This window comes from Siphateles boraxobius, unplaced genomic scaffold (assembly GCF_051911475.1).
Source record: "Siphateles boraxobius isolate OS27281-9 unplaced genomic scaffold, OSU_SipBor_1 37, whole genome shotgun sequence".
Lineage (NCBI taxonomy): Eukaryota > Metazoa > Chordata > Actinopteri > Cypriniformes > Leuciscidae > Siphateles > Siphateles boraxobius.
Window position 1 is genome coordinate 3,642,916 of NW_027508997.1, and position 24,012 is coordinate 3,666,927.

At 40.1% G+C, this 24,012-nt stretch overlaps 1 protein-coding gene across 12 annotated transcripts in view; it reads left to right on the forward strand.

The window, feature by feature from the left end:
- The window catches only part of kcnma1a (potassium large conductance calcium-activated channel, subfamily M, alpha member 1a), a 243,605-nt gene that overhangs the window by 55,721 nt on the left and 163,872 nt on the right, over positions 1-24,012 (forward strand). For all 12 annotated transcript variants that reach the window (XM_077197115.1, XM_077197118.1, XM_077197117.1 and 9 more), the window contains exon 2: positions 10,797-10,961. In XM_077197115.1, coding sequence (XP_077053230.1) covers positions 10,797-10,961 — 165 coding nt within the window. The remainder of the gene's footprint in view (positions 1-10,796; positions 10,962-24,012) is intronic.

Genomic DNA, 24,012 nt, shown 5'->3' on the forward strand with positions numbered 1-24,012 from the left:
TAGATGTTATTTTACTGGCCTGGTGTGAGTGTGAAATGAGATAAGATATTCTTGAATAATAATAATATAAATAGTCTGGCATCACAGACAGGCACGTCCAACCAGAGGCATAGATTATGTTGTCTCCTACCTGTGTAATCCTCAAATCAAGCCCATGGCATCCCTGCTTTAAGCTCTAAACCTGAATCAGACTGAAGGGAGGTTTAAGATTCTGCTTTAAAGAAGCAGTTCACATAAAAAATAATAGCTAATAAATTCTCTTTTTTGTTGCTTCAATTCATCTACTAGTCTGTTCTCTCGAGAATCCTCTATGGCACCATACTTAGTGTGATTTTCCCGAGTAGGACATAGTCCTAAATCAGTGTTCTTGTTGGTCAAAATTTATCACAACCAATCAGATTTTAGGTTGAACAGCAGTGTTTTAACCTATTATTTCCCTCTGATTTTAGAAGTAGATTATAATTATGGTTAGTGCTATAATTTAGGGCCATCAGAGGATGTTGTTTCTTTATAGCTTCTCCTCCAATTACTGATTTTCCTCAAGCTTATGTTCTTCTTGATGTTATGGTCATTTAAGAACTCCACATATCTTATCAAAACCTTTTTGAGACCTAGGCCTATATCAGGTGTTTTTATTTATATATTTATTTTTTTAATTTTCACCACTCTCTGTAGAGCTTTCCATTTGGACTAAGTGTTTTTTGCACAGGGGGTGACCTGGTTGTGTCAGTCAGTGTATGATGGTCTTGCCTGCATCTTTGTTTAGTGCTTGTAAGTGCTGATTGCTCTCAGAGGTCTCCTTTAGCTTAGGTTTTGCTGTAGACCCTTGATTGTATAAGGTGCTGATTGCTGGTGACATCTGACAATCTGGAATTGATGTAAGAATACTCTTAATACTCTATAAATGACTCACTATGGAAATAGTTTATCCTTGTTTTTAGTATAATTGCCTAACAACTATTTTTAAATTGCCAAACGAATGTGTCAATACAGCACTTGTGAATAGTGAGGCACATTCTCAGACACCTTCAAAACGTATCATTCTGAATTTAGAAAAGCAAACAAATTATATATGTTTTTGTAGGTCTGTTACTTCCTTTGCTGCTATCTTTACAATGCTGTAGTGTGAAATGGTCACACTGTGATATTGGTTAATTGTACTGATATTAAAATAGAGCATGTTTGGATTCACTGTTATTTTTCCCAGCCCCCTGGGTGAATCTAAAAATAGCACTCGCTATGGAGTAATGTTTTCCCTAGTGATGCAAATGGAAGTCACCGGAACAGCTGCTCTAAAGCCAAGTCTTGTTAGATCAGCCTTGGTCACATGACCTGCTCTCTGCCATTCATTATTACTGCAACTCGCAAGTAAGGTCATATCACAGTCAACCCCGTTTCAGCTGTCAAAATGTGCAGTCTTTTCATATAGTTTACTATATTTACTGCAACATTTATGTTTGCTTGCATATAAATAGAGAGAGAGAGAAAGAGAGAGAGAATGATGGAAGGTGTGTAAGAGAGAGGGAGGGAGGGAGGGATGGATAGTAATAGATTGATAGATGGATAAATATATTAGCCCCTGTTCACACATACAGTCTATACTAGTAAATTACTGTTTAGAGATCATGTGTGAACAGAACCTTTTCACAAATACCAGTAAATCAGATAGATCAATAATATGGATACAAATGTATTAATGCGTATATACAGATGAATGAATGAATGGGTGGATGGATGGATGGATGGATAGATAGATAGATGTCTCTATCACACTCTATCACATGTCTTGCTTTGTGTATTGGTGCATTATCATGCTGATACACTGTGAACCATTAGTTTGAACCATTAGATGCACATGGTCCCTCTAAATGATTCGGTTGACCATGGCAGTGGAGCTTGGCCCATCAATAACAGTAGGGGATGGCATGATATTGCAGCCCAAACCATCATTGATCCAAGTGTTAATGGTTAATGATTCATGGTGTTAAGCATCTTTGGTGCTTCCCCAGACCGAACTCCAGTGGTATTTGGCATTGGCATGAGTGCCCAAAGGATTGGCTATAGCAGCCCGACCATAAATATTGACTCTGTGGACCTCCCGTCCAGTGCCGCTGCTAGCCATTTTGGTGCCCATGCATATTTCCTTTATGACCCAACCCCCCCCCCCCCCCCCCCCCCCCCCCCGGAGAAAAAAACAAGTTTATTTCTCTCTGAGAAAGTTTAATCTCTCTGCTCGCGCGCGGAATATAATGTGCCGCGCTCTCAGATACACACTGCTCTTGTTAGAATAGGTCTATTTTCTCTGGGCTCGCTCAGAGAATCCTGCACTTAAAACATGTTCAGTGCAATCGCGAATCTCTCCTCTTCCCCAGCTAAAAATTTTGGGTTATAAGAACGTTTTCATTACGTTCCCATTAAGTTATAAAAACGTTAACGTTATTTCTGAATGTTCTAGGAACATTCAAAACGTCCAGTTTTTTAGACGTTGTATTAACGTTATTTCTTGGTTATAAGAACTTTATTCAAAACGTTATAAGAACGTTAAATTCTCCCGTTATATAAACGTTGTATTAACGTTCTTGCTTGGTTATAAGAACATCATTCAAACGTCATTAGAACGTAAAATTCTCCCGTTATATAAATGTTGTATTAATGTTATTTCCTGGTTATAAGAACGTCATTAGAACGTTAAGAAATAAAAATTTTAGGTTATACTGGGCGCTATTCTATTCTACAATATTCACTAATGACAGTAAAATAGACCATCCTAAGTCAATTTACTGCAGTAATTCCTCTCTCAACCAGTAGAAAATGCTTTGAACACCTGATTATGCATGAAAAAAAAACCATCATAAACCGGAAAACCAGCATAATAAAAAAAAAAAAACGTGATATAAATTTTTGGTCAAACCGCCAAGCACTAGGCGGCACCATTGTTATTTTATAGAGCAATTAAATACTCTTGTTCTGCCTGTTTTGCTATATACATCCATAAAAAGTGCCTAATAATATTTCTATACTGAAATAATATCGGCATTATAATTATTATGACTATGATATGATGATTGATTTTTCATTAGGCTATTTTTGTGCCATCTCAGCACTCGGTGCCCTACGCACAGCGCGTGATGCACTTGGTGGGAGCGGCGGCGCTGTTCCCGTCAAACAGTTTAGGTGGAAACAGGAGAGTCGAGGTGCGCATTTAATTCTCCAGCGAGTTTGGCAGCTGTTGTTTTATGTTTTTTTTTATACAATCCAGGTTATTACCTGGACATCCGTTTCAGACATCTTCCTCTTGGATTGACAGTTACTCCTGTTGGATGTCGTTCATCCTACGTAGGGTTATGCCAACATTACCCTAGATATCATAGCTCTCGATACACCACTAAGACTTACTGTCCTGGTCACAGACGTGCACCAACAATTTGTCCTCTTTTGAACTCCCATTATGTTGTGTGGATTGCGATTATGTTATGTACAGTTGTGCTATTGCTCTACTTTTTCAACCTTCACACACTGCTCTTACTGATGGAATGTAAAAATCAGTGAAGATTGGCCACCACACTGCCCATGTATAGGCGTGAACCCTCCAACACTATATTGACCAGTGTTTCAGTTTTATTGTCCAACCACTGTATAAAGATATGGATAAATAGATTAATATAGATGGATGGGTAGATATAGATGGATGAATAGATAATAATATCGATGAATATAGATGGATGAATGGATAATGATATGGATAAATATAGATGTATGGATCAAATTCATAAAGTCAAGTCAAGTCACCTTTATTTATATAGCGCTTTTTACAATACAGATTGTATCAAAGCAGCTTCACAGTGATAACATGAAAATAATATAACAGAGTTTGTTTCTAAAAGAAAATTGAGTCAACGTCCAGCTTAAGTAAGGCAGATCAATAATATTATTGAATATTAAATGTCCCCAACTAAGCAAGCCAAAAGCCAAGGCAACAGTGGCAAGGAACCAAAACTCCATCAGGTGACAGAATGGAGAAAAAAACCTTGGGAGAAACCAGACTCAGTCGGAGGGCCAGTTCTCCTCTGGCCAACGAAGGAACAGTGCATGATTTATGATTCGGGCAACAAAATAAAGCAACAAAAATAGCAGTGGAAACTCTTAATTAGCTGAACTTTAATGCCCCATCTGACGTGGAGCAGACTGTTGGAAAAACAATGTTGAGATCAGGGAACAAGGTCACTCTAAATTCAGTGTTTTGACTGCTGGGCCTTGTTCTGCTTAAGACCTTCTGTCAGTTTGCATCGTGAAAAGGGCTGAATTTGCCCTATGCAGCTCAGGTGAAAAAATAGCTGCTGGAGTTTTCCATGGCGCACTGTTCCACAGCCCCTCTTCTTACTCGTTCACACGGAGCGCTCAAATGAAGTAGAAATTGTTTCTTGTTTACATTGTCTGCTCGAATCTGCACAGCCATCAGTTTGAGACCTTATGTATAATTCATGGCTTTTCCCCACATGAAGAGTCGGCTCACTCCTCCACCACACCTCTCTCAGCTCACAGCTTTCCCTCTCACATGTGGCGCTTGAGAACTGTGAGTTAGGTGGAGTTAGAATGAATTTTTTCTAATTTGTACATGTTGGATTTAAAATGATTGTGACCAGGTGCATAGATTTTACATTTGTTTCCCTGCATAGCTCTCATTAACTCAATAGATTCAGATCTTGAGTGGCTTTGCTAACACACTCAAAGATGTACTTTCCAGGCCAGGCCGAGCACATGGTGATATCCGATAAGAATGAAACTTGATCCGAGTGTACACACTGTGGGCACAGCACACCAACTACAGTATTTACACCAAGTGACAGGTCCAAGCATGTGTGCAATGTGGCAGAGGAGGCTTGAGGAGATGGGGATATCTTTTGGAGTTTGATGGACAGGCAGAGCACACCTTTGTTGACCTATTCCTGCAGGGACTGTGGATTGAAGGTTAAGTTCCCATGAACGACAGAGAAATCTGATCTGCTGAACAACAAGCTCACATTTTAGGACTAGTTTACTTGATTATCTTTTTTGACAAATCAAATCATTGAAACACCAGCCTCCCCATTAGCAAATCATAATGGAATATAAATCAATTCAATAAATGTTAGTGTCTCAAATCGGCTTGGTTTACAGTGAAGCGAACTCAATGTCTGAATGTGTGAGTTTAATGTGCATTTGGGAACGCATCTTGCACACCACTTAGGTTTTGCTTTCACATTCGTATAATTTCCAATATTTTTGTGGACTTATAATTACAGCATTTTAATAGATTTGAAATTAGACTAATTTGTAGGGCTGCACAATTATTCTCACGCGATTTGGCAAAGGCTGCGATTATTTTATGCGCAGCTTGTCAGTGCAGTGCGCCCGATTGGTAGTAAATGCTGCTCCGCCTGAACACCAGAGTGCGCTCTCTTGCAGACATGCCAAATATGCCCCACCACAGAAGTAGATAACGCCCGTCATTCCAGGAAATCCCTATCGCTCTAGCTGAATAAACAGGAGATTGAAATACTTTGATTAAACATGACCAATAAACACACAACTGCCTTATTCTGTGTAAGAAGCCACATCATCTCACAGAAGGATGCTCAACTGTCGTTATGAAGTGAATTTGGAGTAAAAGCATGTTATTTAATGTTGTCTTTTGTTGGACAAGAGGTTATTAAATGCTTCTCATGTTTTTGTTTTTTCAAATTCACGTAATAAGTGATTCAAATTCACAGTGCTTTCAGATGGAGCAGCGTTTACAGAGCTGTACATCGATGACAAGCTGCCCATACAAAATAATCACAGCCTTTGCGATTTCAAAAATCGCGATAAGCCATCTCGATTTAAGAGCGATTACATGGAAATTGCGATTAATCGTGCAGCCCTACTAATTTGTTTACACAGAAAGTACAGTTTTCTGCCAAATAATTTTTTGCAAGTGAAATTAAGACAATTAAATGAATCAACAAGTTTTATTATAATTATTATTATTATTATTATTATTATTATTGTTATTATTATTATTATTATTATTATTATTATTATTATTATTATTATATTTAAGCTGTTTGGCTTCAAACACCAGGTTTTAATAGACTGAGAAACTTTTACAACTAAAAACAGGTTTGAGTCCACTTACAAGTCCACTTGTATCTCTGAATCACTGTAGCTTTAACTATAGAGTCAGTTTTAGTGCTGGGCGGTTTGACCAAAAGTTTATTTCAAGGTTTTTTTTTAAATGATGCCGGTTTTCCGGTTTATGACGTTTTTTTTTTTGATGCATAAACAGGTGTTCAAAGCATTTTCTACTGGTTGAGAGAGGAATTACTGCAGTAAATTGACTTAGGATGGTCTATTTTACTGTCATTAGTGAATATTGTAGAATAGAATAGCGCCCAGTATAACCTAAAATTGTTATTTCTTAACGTTCTAATAACGTTCTTATAACCAGGAAATAACATTAATACAACATTTATATAACGGGAGAATTTTACGTTCTAATGACGTTTGAATGATGTTCTTATAACCAAGCAAGAACGTTAATACAACGTTTATACAACGGGAGAATTTAACGTTCTTATAACGTTTTGAATAAAGTTCTTATAACCAAGAAATAACGTTAATACAACGTCTAAAAAACTGGACGTTTTGAATGTTCCTAGAACATTCAGAAATAACGTTAACGTTTTTATAACTTAATGGGAATGTTATGAAAACGTTCTTATAACCTAACATTGTTAGCCGGGGAAGAGGAGAGATTCGCGATTGCACTGAACACATTTTAAGTGCAGGATTCTCTGAGCGAGCCCAGAGAAAATAGACCTATTCTAACAAGAGCAGCGTGTATCTGAGAGCGCGGCACATTATATTCCGCGCGCGAGCAGAGAGATTCGCGCTCGTGCATTATATTAATATACTTTCGCGCTACAATAATGCGCTCTCGACATTTGACAGGAAAATAACGCCATAGTTCTGCATCATCCATCTTCCCTGTAACGTAACACCAGAGCACTGCTGTTTACCATCGCCTCGCAGTCGCTGCTTAGAAGTGCAACATTGTAAAGGGTCCGTCTGAAACAGTGTCGCGCAGCGTAACGTTCGTTCCGAACTTTGTGTAATTAAATAAATCAGTATGGCGGTATATTCAAAATTAATATCATAACAAAAATATACACCGGTTTTCAGTATGAACCAGTATACCGCCCAGCACTAGTCAGTTTATGGGCTGTCTGATGGCTCTGCGTAACCTTTGCTCCGTTTGCCTGGGCCGGTGGTCAACTTCTGCAGCAAGATGGTCATGCCTGGATCTCCTGCAGTGCCAATCTCTTCAAAATACCTGCATGCGAGTCTCTGATACATGGTCTTAACTACCTCACTGGATGCTACAGCCTGAGGACTGGCTGATATATCAGTCCTGGGATAAACCACCTCACACAACATTCAAAAATTACTTTTCTTCCTTGCTATCTTTAGAACCTGGTACTTTCTGCTAACAGCACCTGTAACAAGTGCTTAAGTAGGACTGCATTGAGCAAGTAGATTATTAATGCTCAGTGGTTTTAATTTGTCCTGGAGTTTAGTTTTATAACACATTTATGCGTGTGTGTTTTGTTCTTCCCTTTTGTTGATGGAACAGTTTCTCTCCTCCTGAGACTCTCATTAGTTTCGCTCTCATCTGAATCATACATCTTTCCATCATAGCTTAGCATCCTCTGTGGCAGTACCAGAGTGCTGAACTTCTCTAGGGATGTGTTCACATCTTTATCTCTGACCTTCCACCCAGAGCATGATTGTGAAGTGAATCTTAGACAACACCCGCAAATCTGTTTGTTTACTACTGACAAGTGCAAGCCTGCTTTTATATTTTACATGTCTGAGGCATCGTTCATACAGCAGCAGAATGCAGTCGTCAGTCCTGTATTTGAGTCCTTAATATGGTTACATTCACATACAGTTCAGTTATTTACATGTTCAGTTATTTTTTGTGTGGTTTTGGTAACTTGCAGCAACAGAGATATGAGTTGTATGTCATCTGAACGTTTTAGATCCAGCCACTTTTGTTCACCGGGGGTGCATTTCCCAAAAGCATTGTTGGCCAACTGTGATCGTAATTTCCAGTGAACTCTATTGGTAACGATGGAACTTGCGACCATAGTTGGCTTTGGGAAACGCACCCCAGAGCAGCTCCCGTCGGTTTTGTGTTCTACATGTCACTCAAATGATCCTGCTGTCTGTTAATGAAGATTTCATGTTGTGTAAACCTCACTCCCCTGGCCTCAAGAGGCACACTAGGGACTGACTCTAGAGACCTTTAGCGTCCTTTTCAGCACGCCTGCCTCCCATGCAAGTGGATAAAGTAGGACCGGTTACATTTGTTGCCATGACCCGGATGGGAGTGAGGTTTAGGGGGTGAGTGTAACGGAGGCAAGCTAGGATTCTTATAATGTGAATATAAAGTTAAAAAAAAACTATGTTTATGTGAAATAGATTTTTTTTGTAACAGTGTGAAAGCCATGTTTAAAGTCAAATAAAGTTTTTATGGCAAATACAGTTTTTTTTTTCATGACTCATGATGTTTATACCAATACCTCAAAGCGGGATGGCTGATACACAGCTAAAATGTTCATGACAGACTTAAAGGGTTAGTTCACCCAAAAATGAAAATTCTGTCACCCTCATGTTGTTCAAACCCCGTAAGACCTTCGTTCATCTTCGGAACACGAATTAAGATATTTTTGATGAAATCTGAGAGCTGGATCACTCCTCCATACTCCTCCATAGGCTTCTTCAGGGATTGAACTTGCCAGCCCCTAAAAGTTATTACAGACATCGTTAAAATAGTCCAAGTGACTACAGTGGCTCAATCTAAAGTTTATCAAAAATGTAAAGGAAAAAGGAAATGTATAGTTGAAATAAAGTCGTTATTTTTGTTTGTTTTTGCGCACAAAAAGTATTCTCGTCGTTTGATAAACATAAGATTGAGCCACTGTAGTCACTTAGACTATTTTAACGATGTCTTTAATAACTTTTCGAGACCGGCAAGTTTCAATCCTTTTGAACCCTATGGAGGAGTATGGAGGAGTGATCCAGCTCTCAGATTGAATCAAAAATATCTTAATTCGTGTTCCGAAGATGAACGAAGGTCTTATGGGGTTGGAACAACATGAGGGTGAGTAAATACTGACAGAATTTTCATTTTTGGGTGAACTATCCCTTTAATGACTGACATTAAGATTTACACAGAATTGACAAATATTTTATTCTTTTTATTTATAAATTGAAAATGGAAATTGTTTTTGTGTTGACAAGTTCTGTAGACTTTGTAGTTCACACAGTAGAGAGGTGAAATTTCTTCTAATTTGCCAAGTGGACGACGTTATCTCAATGTCAGATATCCATTTGTTTCCTTGGTTATATTTCAGTCCATCACTAGCCATTTTATGATCTCTGCTCCATTTTCATTGGGATAAACTGGATAATATTCTTTGTTTTTGTTGCGAAACAGAAAGCTTTTTACATTATGCTGATATTCTGTTCCAGCATGATTCCACTGAGCAGACAGAGATGTTAAAAAGATTGTTATGCTCTTGCAGAAATTAGTATTACTATTTATGCATCATTGCCCAAGTGCGTTAGTTCCCTGCCAACCCCACAGTTAAATATGAGTGATTCCTCCAGTGCAGCTTCTAAAGCATCAGGCTGCACCACTGAGCGCATGATGGCTGTATTTTCATCCACCCACCTGACTGTGAAGTGTTGCCTAGCCCTGCGGATGTAACCCCAGAATCCCACAGCGACTCCCTGAGCCTGTGAATCATATCTGTCCCTGCCTCGGCCTACACACCGCCAGCCGCTGTATGCGTCAGGCAGTCTGAGAGATGCTCTTTTACTGGGCCTCAAAAATCTCCTCTCCTCGCTGCTTCCTCTCAGGCCTATCCCAGCTGTCAGAAACCTGACAGCGAGTTTGATGTCTAACGTGATGTAGGTTTTAGCCTGTCAAACTATAGCATGAGTCAAGCTGTAGAAACAGGCAAAAATAGTGTGTTATGAAAGCAGTTTCTGACATTGAACTTCAAAGTTTCTTTGTTTCTTTATCAATTTTTTACCTTTTTTGAATCTTAAGAGCATAAATCATCATGACTAATTAAATTAGCCCTCATAAAAAAATAACACACTGAAATATTATTTATGTCGGTTTCAGTTCTATCAGATTTTTTTCATGAGTTTATTTTGGTATGAATTTTTAAAATATTAAATTTATCATGAAGTGCCATGGGTTTGTATAAAAGCTGTGTGGCATAGCTGGAAAATTAAATCCCCATATTTGTCAACCTTTTGTGATATTATGACAATATATATCTTGTTATATTTATTCAGATTTTTTTCCTACCTCAGCTAGAGGAAGAATAATTTTGACAAAATGTAGATAAAACAAAATAAATCGTGTTTGTCAATGAATTAAGGCACGAATGATATTTATTTATTTAAAATATTTATACGCAGCAATATAAATACCTGTAACTAATAGCAAGACTGGTAATAAACACAATGATAAACATCAATATTCACCTACATATTGTTTAATAAAAAAATGTAATATATTAAAGTGCCTTACTAGACTTCTGTGAATTCTTTTTTGATTGATGACTCAAATAACTTCTTATCAAAACCACCAAAAGATTCACAATGGTGCTTAATTTTATATCGCTACACAGTCACAGTGTTTGAAACTCATAACTATACTGTTGCTTACTTTTCTGCTTTTGTGCTCTTTTTTCCAGGAGGCACAGAAGGTGAATAACCCTGTAAACATTCAGGCTGATGGCACACCGAAGATCCTGAATGATAAAGATGAGGCCCCAGCCAGTGAGGTGGGCTGGATGACTTCAGTCAAAGACTGGGCGGGGGTCATGATCTCAGCACAGACCCTTACCGGCAGAGTTCTGGTGAGACGGCCACACACAGACACCCAACTAAAGCCTTACTCAATGCCCACAAGCTCCCTCACATCCCTCCAGTCACATTCAGAGCACCAGATCCTCATATTTATTCATTTTTACCAAGGATATGTTTTCTCACTTATTACTTGGAATTGATTTCTGACAAAACATTTGTTACATGCTATGACACAATTAACACACTGCTGATGACATATTCTGTTTTTGTATGTGTCTGTCAGACCAAGCCATACATCTTACTCTAGAGGTCAAGATTATACACAGATGATTTACGGATGTTTTGTTAAATGCGGTCTCATTAGCTTGCCTCACGCAATAAATGGCTTTTGGGAGCGCAGTAATACTGAACTGTGACTTGTGTGGGTGGCGCTCATAATCACAGCTGTTAGTGCCTGGACACGGACAGGTCAATTAACTATGAACAATTGAGTCAATTTAGCACATAATGAAGATCATTTACTTTGGGAACGTTATGCAAATGAGAGCAGTCCTAATTTTATAACCTTCAGCAAATTATGGACGAAATCCATTTTGCTTTGTGGTTTTCCACTCTGGTGTGTCTGCATTTCTGAAAGCTTTAACCTCATGCACCAGTGGCTTTATGTCCTTCATTTATTGTTACTTGAATATTTTTCTCCCAGTTCTGCATCTCATCTTTCAGGTGGGGTGAGTGCTGTACATGACTGAATTGGGAAGCTGGGCCCTCAATAGACTGATCTGTAATGGGCCGTTTCAGCTGGTAGAAAACAGCAGTAAAGAAAGCATCTGATCATAGCCATGAGGATATGTTTGATTCAGCCACAAATATCATAACTGTCATCTATAGGCCTACAGCAATTAAGACATTTATTCAAGACATTCAAACAGAATGACAATTAGTACAGAAATATAGTCACACCGCTCTCCTCGCTCATGTTCTGGATTGATCTCTTAGGTAAACTGAATTTTTTTTTTTTAAATATATATATATATAAATATACAGCCAGTTATAATCTTCTGTTCAGTTCTATCCCAGCAGGTAGAGCCAAATACAGTGGTGTGTTTGCTCAAAGCAAAGTGAAACAAATTAATTGGATCTTTTATTTGGACCCACAGATATGAATGAATGTTATTCCCTTGACTTCATCTAAGCTATTGAGTTCTGTCTAAACAACTTAATGGGTTGGATGTACCAGTGGATCATATTTCCTTGTGGCAAATGATGGAAAGTGATAGCTTGGCTGGAATTCATCTCGAGATTGATGCTCAGAGACAGTGTAGCAATGCATACACTATGTACCACTCAGTCCTCCATGTGCTACCATGAAACTGAGCTTTCTCTGCCCTTACGTCCTTATCTACAGATGGTGCTGCATTTGTTTTAGCGCTTCCACATGTCATTCCACATGGTTTTCCATTGTGTGAGTTTGGAGAGAGACTAAGGGTGTATTCACACCAGGAAAGTCCGATAGTTCACTTGCTTTGGTCCGTTTTTTTTTTTTTTGGTACGGTTCGCTTTCACACTGCTCTTTTTGCAAGTGAACCAAAATTTGTAAACAAAACCACACGTGTGCTAAGGTCGTCCATTCATTGGACAAGGATTCTCAAGTAGGGAAATCAGGAAGTGCAAAAAAGGCTCAGCATGGAGATATTTCGTACTGCAATATTTGTTATTTTACTAATTTTGTGTTATTCTGTACAAACGCAATATGAAGAAACTGCGCAGAAGACGGATAAGGTATAAAGTTTTCATTCATAGAGAGGGGCTAAATGTTCACACATTCAAATAATGAGATTCTTATTGTATATACTGCTAACAAGTGCTGTCAATGTTAACGCTTGCGATTAAGTTTGTCCAGTTTAATGCAGCATCATCCTTGTATTATAACTATCGTTACATTATATGAACTGCAAAAGTTTTTTTTGCATCTATGCACGATTAGACTAAAGAGAACGCTCTGTTTGTGAATGTCCTGATGCACACACTCATTCATTCATTCCATTCCAATGATGCACACACGACGCGCAGAAAGACGCGCAACAGTATCGTGTGGCCAGACAGCGCGCCGGAATGGAATTCTCTTTCGCACTTGAACAACAATAACACAAACCATTATGCCAAAATCTCCGACTACGGAAGCCTGTTAACTCAAAGGCGCAGTGCTTTCTTGCAATTGGGTCGGTTCATGTTCACACCGTAAACGAACCGTACCAGAGTTCGTTTGGAACCGTACCGAGACCACCTCTTCAGCTGGGTCTCGGTTCGGTTGTTTGGTCCGCACCCGAGTTCGATTGCTGTATTCACACCTGCCCAAAAGGTCCGCACCAAGGGGGGAAACGAACTAGAGTTCGATTCAATCGAACCAAACAAGGCAGGTGTGAATACACCCTAAGTGGCAAAGTGCATTGAAAGTGAACTTAATCTGAATTGTGACTTATGAATTGCCTAGAATGATATAAATTTGTGCTTTGTATCCTTCTCCTGCCCCTTCCTTTAAGAGAACACTGAAGGTCTGTAAGCTGGAGCATACTGTAATAGTGTGGGTGTGGGTGTGATTGTGAATGTTGTGTCAGGGCTGTGACTGTACCATAATACCAATGTCCCAAATCAACGGCAGTAAATCAACTCGCAATCTTTCATGGGCCAACAATCTCCCTGCATCCTAATCCTTAAGCATGCTGCAAGGTGCTTGCTTTGAACTTTATTTCACATGTCAGTTTTGTTTTTAAATAGAAAATTTCTTGCATTATGGTTTTAAAATCACTTAACCTGTTCATTGCTGAGAAGTCTCGTTTACAATTTAATATTGTTTAAGACATTTCGCAATTTCAGTCTATGTTGTTTAAATGGATATCATATAGATCAGTGGTTCTCAAACTTTTTAGAGTGGCCTGCAATCACACCTTTTTCAGTAAGGGACAATATTTTCCCCCTTAAATAGATTTTTCCAATTTTATTTTTTACCTTTACAAAAACCTTTATAAAATAAATAATGCTTTAAATAAAATAAAATGTTCAATAGAGAAAAATGCAATGAGAGTAAAAACAAAGTGATGCTTTTAAATTTTAAATTAAAACCGCCAGTAGGTAGCGGCAAGTCACAGTCTTTATGAGTGAGTCATCGAGTCATTCATTAATTCAGTAACGAACCAAGTGGCTGTAATTATGAATTAATCATTGATTCACGATTTGTTCAAAGTCGCAGATTCGTTCACCAACACTGTTGCGGCTTTCATTTGAGCTACTAATGTGTTGCAAAAAAAAACTGACAATACCGTGTTTAAAATGAACATCACTTAATATTAATACCTTTCGTTTGTTGAACTGTTGTATAAAATCAATGTCACATTTGCAATCGTGTGGATATTCGTATAATGTGATCAACATTAAACACAGGAAGTCACACAGGGTACGTTTTTGTATTGGAGAGAGATGAATCTTAAATCGATCTCTATGCACAGCCTGTGTCTATATTTGTTGTTCATGCTAGTAAGTGCTAAATACCCACTTTTACAAAGGTGCATGGTCGAAAACGGCAGTATAGCGCCATTTGCCAAGACAACATAATCTGCGCTCTATCATATACACGCTGCTTGTGTGAGTGCAGAAAGTTTTGACCAAAAAAGATTAGGTAATTTGATCGGATGTTATTCTTTTACGACATTTTACCTGCTAGAAATACATGCTCAGTTTTGATGTTATTTTAAGATGGGCTAGAATTAAATGAACGACAAACCTCAGCATATTGTTCGCGTACCCCCTTCTGTCACCTTGAGAACCACTGATATAGATGACTCAGAATTACATTGTACGGTTTTACAGCGTTTTGAAACTTATACTGACACGACAATTCCCCACTGAAGAGAAAATGACTCTTTTAATGAGAAACAATTAATCTTTCTTTGGTGTTTATCTTTCATGGACACTCATAATTCATTAAAGTAAAAACAAGATAACTTGCCTGAATTACGTCCAGAATGAAACAGCCGTTCAGGATGCAGTTTATGTCCAGTTTCCCGCGTTGGATGAGTCGACAACATGCGCATCAGTTTCACGGTCGACGACACGTGGATCTCTCTCTCTCTCAAAAAACAAAACAAAGCGGATTTATGCAATTTACATGGGTCAACCGACCGAATTGGAATACGAATTGTATCTTCCTGGGCGGTCTTCTAGTCTACTAACTATTAGACAACTATTAGTGGCCAGCCCTAGTATCAAATATGGTACAGTAGGCTTTGTATGTACGAACCAATATTGATTCTTAAATCCCAAGAATAGATTATTCTATCCTGTTTTCAGTTGTTGAATAAACGGAACATTGTAGCACGCCTCCAGTCTAATAAATCACAAATAAACTTTGTGCTTTGTTACTTTATAAAACAAAGTCTCGGATTTCATATTATGTCCATTTTATCAAGAAATGAAAAAAATAAATAGGTTTTGCCGCTGTTTAATGTGGCGTGACCGATTGCTGTAGCGCATCAGTTCAAGAGAAGCAGCAGCACGGAGCGCATGTGAACTGATCATCTACTCCGCTTTAATACCAGTTACAGCGTGAAATAATCATGAATGAACATTTCATGTGACGTCACATTTACTGTACCTCAGAAAAAAACATATTCAGTGACCATAAATCGGTTAGTCAGTTAGAAAAATGAACTCTTGAGAGGAGCATTTTGATAAACACTGTATATGCACCACATTACACATTCATTATAATTTTAATTGTTCTTTAATATTTAATGCATGTCAAATCAAAGTTTTTATGACAGCCACCATTTAAATGTTTATATTTCAGAAATGAATTGGAGTAGAAATATGATTATGTCTGTGCTTCGGGCGACACGAGTTCGAGTCCTTTCCTGATCCTGTCCCCTCTCTCTCTCTCCTACCTCGCTTCCTGTCTAGCTACTGTCCTATCCTATAAAAGGGGAGCAATGCCAAAAATAAAAATAAAAATAAAACAAAAGAAATCTGATTGTGTAATTGAAAAGTTAGTATTATAACTTTATTATTATATAAAAAAAATCCTTGTGTAATTAGTGCTTGTATACAGATCAGTTAATTTTATCCTGCCTCCCATGTATAGTTCACAGCATTAGTTGAGAGATTTTTTTTCCTTTAAAATTTGCCATGTACTGTATCTGATATCTAAAATAATGGATATCGAATTGAATCGAATATCAAGCTTGTGATTCGAAATCGTATCGTGAAATTTGGGTCAATACCCAGCACTAGTGGTTAATCTCATAATATCCTTGTAACAAATGTTAGTTTGCAATGGGAAAAAGGAGGAGGGAACCGCCGAACATTTAACAAACTTTAATCGTGTAACATAAACAAACAACAAAACGAAAGTAAAGGCAGCAGCCCCTCACGGACGACTGCCACACACAAGAACCAGGCCTGGACTTTAATGTTGTGTTGAGTTTACGGTTAATAACCGTAAACAAAACACAACATTAAATTCCAGGCCTGGTTCTCTCTCTAGTCCTTAACTGTCGTCGCTCCTCCTTTTATGCTTCCGTAGCTCCTCCGTGAGAGATACGAGACCGGTGCAGGGTGCAGGTGTCGCTCATCATCAATCACGCCAGTGACCTCACGCTGTTCTCTCATGGCCCTCGGCCTCGTCCTGCTCGCCACAATCCTCTCCTCTCCTATCCTCTTCCTAAAAAAGATTTTTTTTTCTTCTATTCGACTAATAAACGTACACTTAACTCCACATACACTACATGTATTCTACATTTATTCATATGAAGCAAAAGAACGAAAGCCATTAATATATTAGCCATACTGAAAAATTGTGTGAGCATATAAATTGCAGAAGTCTCTCCTCCTCTCCACTCCTGACCTGACCTGACCTGTAATTAACAAGAAACATTAAAATATGTATAAAATATACAATTTGTATTTATTTACTAGTGTTTAATAAATAGTTCATTAAGTTGTTTAGTGAAATTCAAATCACAATCAGAATTGTTGAATTCACATCCGTGTTAATTACCTACATGTTGATTTGCATAGATCTTTTATGTTCAAACAGTTCATAGCCTAGAGATGTCTCTGTCAAAAACTGGTGAAAGTGACAGGTTTAGTTGGGTTCTTTCAAATATGGAGGAAATTTATTACGAGGCAAAGCCTTCATTACACCAGAGCTGCACATATCCCGTGAGAATATCAAGAGAATATCATCAATTTCTTCAAGCAAGCAATGCTTTCATCAGCCTCTCTCTCTCTCTCTCTCTCTCTCTCTCTCTCTCTCCCTCTCTCTCTCTCTCTCTCTCTCTCTCTCTCTCTCTCTCTCTCTCTCATTGCTCGCTTTTTTTTGTTGAGTTTTGTAAATATTTATCTCCCTTAGTCAGATGAACCATCAACTTGAACCAAATCGCCATTGTAGCCAATTAGAGTCAAAATATTGAAAGCTAGAAGTAAAACATTGTCGAATCTAGTTAAAAATAATCAGGGCATGTTTTTCACACTGTTGATTGGTAATTATGTTTCTAAATCATTTTTATCACAATGCAATATACCATATATATATGTATATGTATATGTATGTATATGTGTGTGTGTGTGACTAAAAACAAAAAATACCACACAGGGACTTTGTGAGCATTTTTGAATGATGAAATTGCAGGAGTAATTGCACAACGATGTTGGCCATGATGCATTGTGGGCCAGTGAGAGTGTATGAGTGTAGTGAGTGAGTATGTGTGGGCGTCAGTGTTTATGTGCAGCTGTGCTTCAGAGCCCATATGTACTATGAGCTTTGTGTGCGTATATATAACGTGTGAATGTGTGCCTATGTGGGTGGATGTATGGACTCGTGCCCTCTATCAGGATTCTTTTTGCAGCTTAAAATTGCAATGAGCATCTGTGGACGCTGAGCCCGGCTGGTAACCATAGCAACAGCAGTGTACCTTGGCTCTGTGATTGTGATGTGCAGATCTGGGAGGCTGTTTGTATCCTCAGCGAAAATAAGAGAATGACAAGAAAGGTGTGGGTGACGAGCATCAGTCTGGGCAGGTAAGTAATGTATTTTGCAGGGTGACATTGTGAAAATGAAGCCTGAATCACATACCCTCATTCATTAGGGTTGCCTGATGACTTTGAGGGTGCTAACATGTCAGGTGTTTCCCGAGGGGAATCATTTAATTACAAAATCTATCACAATCCAGCTACTGCAGTGTAGCTGTGTCGTCTCGGGAAGCTCTGGATTATTGTTGGCTAAATGAGTGTCGTTCTTCCTTCTTTGACACTTGCAGTCTTATGTAAATGATGGACACCAGGCGATTGGTATACGGTGGTATGGTTTGAACAACATTTTACCCTCATAATAGCACCACATCATGCATCATTGGTCAATATAGGGCCGGCACATCAGTCAGCGACACTTAGTAATAACCTTTGTGGTGCTGGCAGGATTAATACTTTAGATGAATGTCCCCATACGCTCAAAAAGCAGCCTGTCTTTTGTATTTGTCAGTTTTCTTCTTCCGTCGAAGTGTTAAGCCATACGCTAGGCTCACAGATGGCTGATGCAGCATGTCATATATCTGCCTCTTCTCATCCATTGCACTAAAACATCATCAGACACCTTAACAAGAATTTGGTTTTGTCATAATGGATTACTTAGCGGCAGGCTTGGTCTGTAAATGTGATTTATCTCTCTCTCTGCATGTGCGTGGGCGGCAGGGACATGGAATAACAAAGACTCGGCAGCTGCTGATCAGAGACCAGTTCGGCTTTCTGTCTTTTAAAGGCAGAAGATGAGATTTCGTTAATTAAAGCTTAGCAACAGTTCCCCAATGAGTCACTTCATACCTTTTCTTATTGGTTTAGGTGGCTCTCTTTTCACCCGGACAGCTTTATTGGTCGTTCTGGGAGGCATGGATTATGTCGGGGCTTGCGTTCTCTGAAAGTTTCCTGTTCGTTCTGGCACCAGAGGGCTCACTATGATATGAGAACGTTAGCCTCAGAGGAAATGACATGGGTCCCCACCCACAGGAAGTGTGACTAAATCCCCAGCTGCTACTTGGCATGAAGGGCAAATGTCTGGTGTTTTAGAGGTCAGATGAAATCTATAGACTGTTCTGGCTACACATAGGGGTGACTGGCAGACGCGTGTACCAGGATCTACAAGTTGAGTGACACAATAAACTATCACAAAAACAACATCATCAAACCAAGTGACATTTACTTTATTTGTGCTAGGTCATCAATGTGAATTTGAGGGGAACTGACTTCATACATTCACAAAAAAATATTGCAAAGATACCTCTAATTAGAAAATGCAACTTTCTAATGCAATTAATTTAAAAAAAAAGTTTTTTTTCTAATGCAACAACATTCTATACATTTTGGCATCAAAATCACAAAAATTGTGACTTAAGTGTCCAAACACTTTCTGTGGCTTTGTGCCAACAATTAAACATGAGCAGCGATGGAACCCCCTGCTTCTCATGGAATTTTACTCCAACCTTTGAGCAGGCAGAAATGCCCATCCCTCAATTACCTTATTGTCTGCGAGTCTGTTCAAGATCCCTAACAGGTGCAGATAGGCCGTGTGGTCTGTGTTTTGCTCATGCCTCCAGCCCCCCACTGGGAACTGGGTATGTGGACCACCTCTGCAGGAGAGGCTGTAGACGTATGAAGGGAGCAGACTTTCACCACTATGTGGCGTGGGAGCGAAAGACAGAGGAATGTGCTGTGCCAGTCATCATCCGCCTAATGACCTCTGGGCTTTTGACCCTTGCACATAAATACCCACCAGACTTACCAAACATGGCCTTGACCACAGACCCAGTTCTAATGCTGGACTTTAAGCATCGTTTTAGATTCAGCCTGAACACCCATACGGCTCCGTAGCGGGAGACTGGCAGAGATGGAGTGTGTCTGGATCCATAATTACGAGTTCCTGTGGAGGGCATTTCTAATTTGGAGTTAATCTTTTGCTGCCAATGAAACTTATCAATGGGGGCAACAGCTGTCATTGCAGGAAGAAATGAGTCAAAACAACAACATTAATGACAAAGCCATCAATCCCATGTGAAGCGTGACATTGAGAATTTGCTCTGTAATTATCTGCCACATAAAACACATTTTCCTCCCACCTGTAGTCCGGATACATTCTGATTAAGACAAGCCTCATATTTTGTTCTCATCATTCTTTAATAAAACAGGTTGATTTTTACAGTGTTTGCATGACGGCACATAGGATATAACTTTGTTTTAGGTTTGTTTTAAACCCCTAACCCTAAGCATTGAACTTCAGAAATGAATTCATACTCCTTCAGACTAGATTTTAATCTTTAAGGGGTACTTCACCACTGGAGAAATGGGCCTTTAATAAAGCTTTGCTGCCTATAAATTAGAAAGTTTTTTTTTTAATCGCTGCTAGTTGAGAAAACTTCCCTTTTGCCAAATAGGTAGGAAAACTTTAACACCCATGATGCCATCCAAGGCAACTCCCACCAGTCTGCTATGGATATGCTTACCAGAGTCAAATACCGCCTTTCTTCAGTTGGAAATACTTTTTAGAAAAGTTCTAATCACAATGGTGTCGACTTGTATTGTTCCCAGGTGCAAGAACAAGAGTAAACGTTTAGTGAAGGATACAGAGCATTGTAGGCAGAGGCTAAAGGCTGCAACGAATCGTAAATATGGAGAGAACGCCATTACGGAAAATCTGAAAAACCTCTGTGTGTGTGTAGTCAACATTTCAAATTTGATTTCCACGAACACAGTGTTCTGAAATTAACTGCCATCCTGTCAGTTCCCGCCCAACCCCACCGAACCAAAACGCCATTGAAAGCTGTTGCCATAGTGTTCCAGATTTTATCATAGATTTTTATCATAACGCTGTTTAAAGAGTAGACATAGTACGATACAATTTTCAGTGATAACCTATCCTTAAAATACATGTTCAGTTAATAACCCTCTGTCGATTCGACTGTCTGTAGGTGCGGATACAAAAATGCAAAAGTATAATCTGTAGTTTTCACTAAAGCCCTGGAGCTGTCAAAAATCCACCAGATGACTTTTGCTGATAAATAAACGTGAATTTCTTGGGTAACATGGAGAACAAGTTAACATTGTTTACTTACATATACTACCAACATTGTAACAATACAAAGTGTTGTTACAAAAGTAACACCACATGGATGAAAGTTTGAAATTTAAATTATGAAGGTTAAAAGTCAGAACAACAGACTGGAACTCATACATTTTCTGCGGAGAGTAGTACGGGAGACGCATTAAGTTTCGATCATGTGTATGTAGAATTTTTGTGATCCGACGTGAAGTTTGGATTTGTTAAACTGTTTGAACTTTAGCAGCTAGATCGTATTCGACGTCCCATACTGATGGGTTGTATTCTTATCAAAATACGTAAAGGTCAAGGGAGAATTACCAATGTTCTTCCACTGCAACCTTATTCTTTAAACACAATTTAAACACCCATTTTACAGGAATAATGCCTCTGCGATAATTGTTACAAATTTTTTTTACGTTGATTAGCCCTAAAAAAACGTCTCAGGTTACGTATGTAACCCTGGTTCCCAGATAGGGAACGAGACGCTGCGTTGAGACGCGGTGGGAACGCTGTGCGTGATTGCGTCGTGAAGCACGTGTATAATCAGTCCAATGGAAGAGCGAGACGTCATAGGCGGGTGACGTCATAGACCAGGAAGCTATAAAACACCGCTGAAAACAGACCGCGACAGCTTCTGAAAAGGCCTGAAGCAAGTCGATCAGGGCATGCAGGAAGTATGGCAGGAGAACGCAGCGTCTCGTTCCCTATCAGGGAACCAGGTTTACATACGTAACCTGAGACGTTCCCTTTCAAGGGAACTCGAGCTGCGTTGAGACGCGGTGGGAACCCCATACCCACTACGCCATAATGAGAACTGCCCGTTCTGTGTGGAGTCCTTGCGCACACTAAGAAACAAGCAGCCTAGCCCCGGGAGTGGAGAGGTCTAGGTCGTAAAATCTGACAAATGTATGCGGTGAGGACCAGCCTGCCGCATTACAAATGTCCTGAAGGGAAACACCTGAAATTAAAGCCTTAGAGGCAGCTTGTAGAATGGGCTTCATAAGCAAGTGAGATAGCCTCAACTACCCACTTGCTCATTACCTGTCTCGATGCATGGCAACCTTGATTGGTTGAACCGAAGCAGACAAATAACTGCTCTGATCTACGCCACAGGGCAGCTCTGTGAACGTAGGCATCCAAAGCCCTAACGGGACATAACAGATTGAGACTTTCCTGATCTTGGATATTGAAAGGTCGAGGGCAAAAAGCCTGCAGCACAATAGGCCCGCCGCATTAGTGGGAACCTTAGGAACGTAACCCGGCCTAGGGTGTAAAAATGCTTTGACCATACCAGGTGCAAATTCCAAACATGAAGGAGCCACCGACAGGGCTTGCAGATCTCCATTTCTCTTGATAGAAGAAATAGCAAGAAGAAAAAGAGTTTTTAGTGTAAGGAACTTCTCTGAAACCTCTTCAATAGGCTCGAAGGGAGCCAGGGCCAGACCCTCAAGTACAATAGCCAAATCCCAAGCCGGTGCTCTAGAGTGCAGTGCAGGCCTCAGCCTCAATGTACCACGGAGGAAACGAATAAGAAGAGGATCTCTCCCAAGAGAAGAAGCCCCCAGAGGGGAGCGATAAGCAGATATAGCCGCTACGTACACCTTTAAGGTGGAGGGAGATAATCCAGCATAGAAACGGTCTTGTAGGAAATCGAGAACTGTACCAACCGGGCAGTTAACAGGATTTAAAAAGCTTTCTCCAGACCATGTAGAGAACAGTTTCCATTTAAATTAATATAGTTTCCTCGTGGAAGGAGCTCTGGATTGAAGGATGGTCTTAACGACCTCAGTCGAGAGACTGGATTCTAAGAGCTGGGCCCCCTCAGAGGCCAAGCCCACAGTTTCCACAACTCCGGGCGAGGGTGAAATATCGTGCCCCCTGCTTGAGATAACAAGTCCCTTCTGACAGGAATCTCCATGGGAGAGCCGTACAGAAGGGACACTAGGTCCGAGAACCACACTCGGATCGGCCAGTGCGGGGCTACTAATAATAGATGAGCCCCTTCTTGGCGAACCCTCTCCAGAACTCCCGGAAGCAATGATATCGGGGGGAATGCGTACAGGTGCAGCCTCGGCCACACCTGCACCATAGCGTCCAGTCCGAGAGGAGCTGGATATGTGAGGCAGAACCAAATAGGACAATGGGTTGTATCGTAAGATGCGAAAAGATCGACCTGAGCTTGACCATAGTTCTCCCATAGGAGCTCCACCACCTCGGGGTGAAGTCTCCACTCCCCGGGCATCAGCCCCTGCCTTGACAGGATATCTGCTCTCAAATTCAAACACCCTGGAATATAAACTGCCCTGAGTGACAGTCATTTCCCCTGGGCCCATAGGAGGATCTGATGAGCCAGTTTGCATAATAATCGGGACCTCAGACCCCCCTGATGGTTGATGTAAGAGACCACCGATGTGTTGTCTGTGCGGACAAGCACATGATGGCCTCTCAGGTCTGGCAGGAAGTATTTGAGAGCCTGAAATACCGCCATCATCTCTAGTCGGTTTATATGCCACGAAAGCTGATGGTCCTGCCAGACACCCGCGCTGAGCGGCCACTCATGACCGCCCCCCAGCCTGTGAGGGAAGCATCCGTCGATAGCGTTACGCGTCGACAAGAAGCCCCCAATACTGGGCCCTGGGCGAGGAACCAAGGTTTCTTCCACATGACCAAGGCACGTAGGCATTGCCGCGTGACCTTGATCATGCGAAACGGATTTCCCCTCGGAGAAAACCCCTTGGTCCTGAGTCACCACTGCAGGGGTCTCATGTACAGAAGGCCAAAAGTAATTACGTTGGACGCAGCTGCCATGAGACCCACCAGTCTCTGGAACTGTTTCACAGTGAGTGACTGGCCTAGTTTTACCCTCTTTACGGCTGTGAGAATCGCAGAAATACATGCTGGAGACAATCGTGCTTGCATAGTTGTCGAATCCCACATCACCCCTAGAAAAGTGGTCCTCTGGG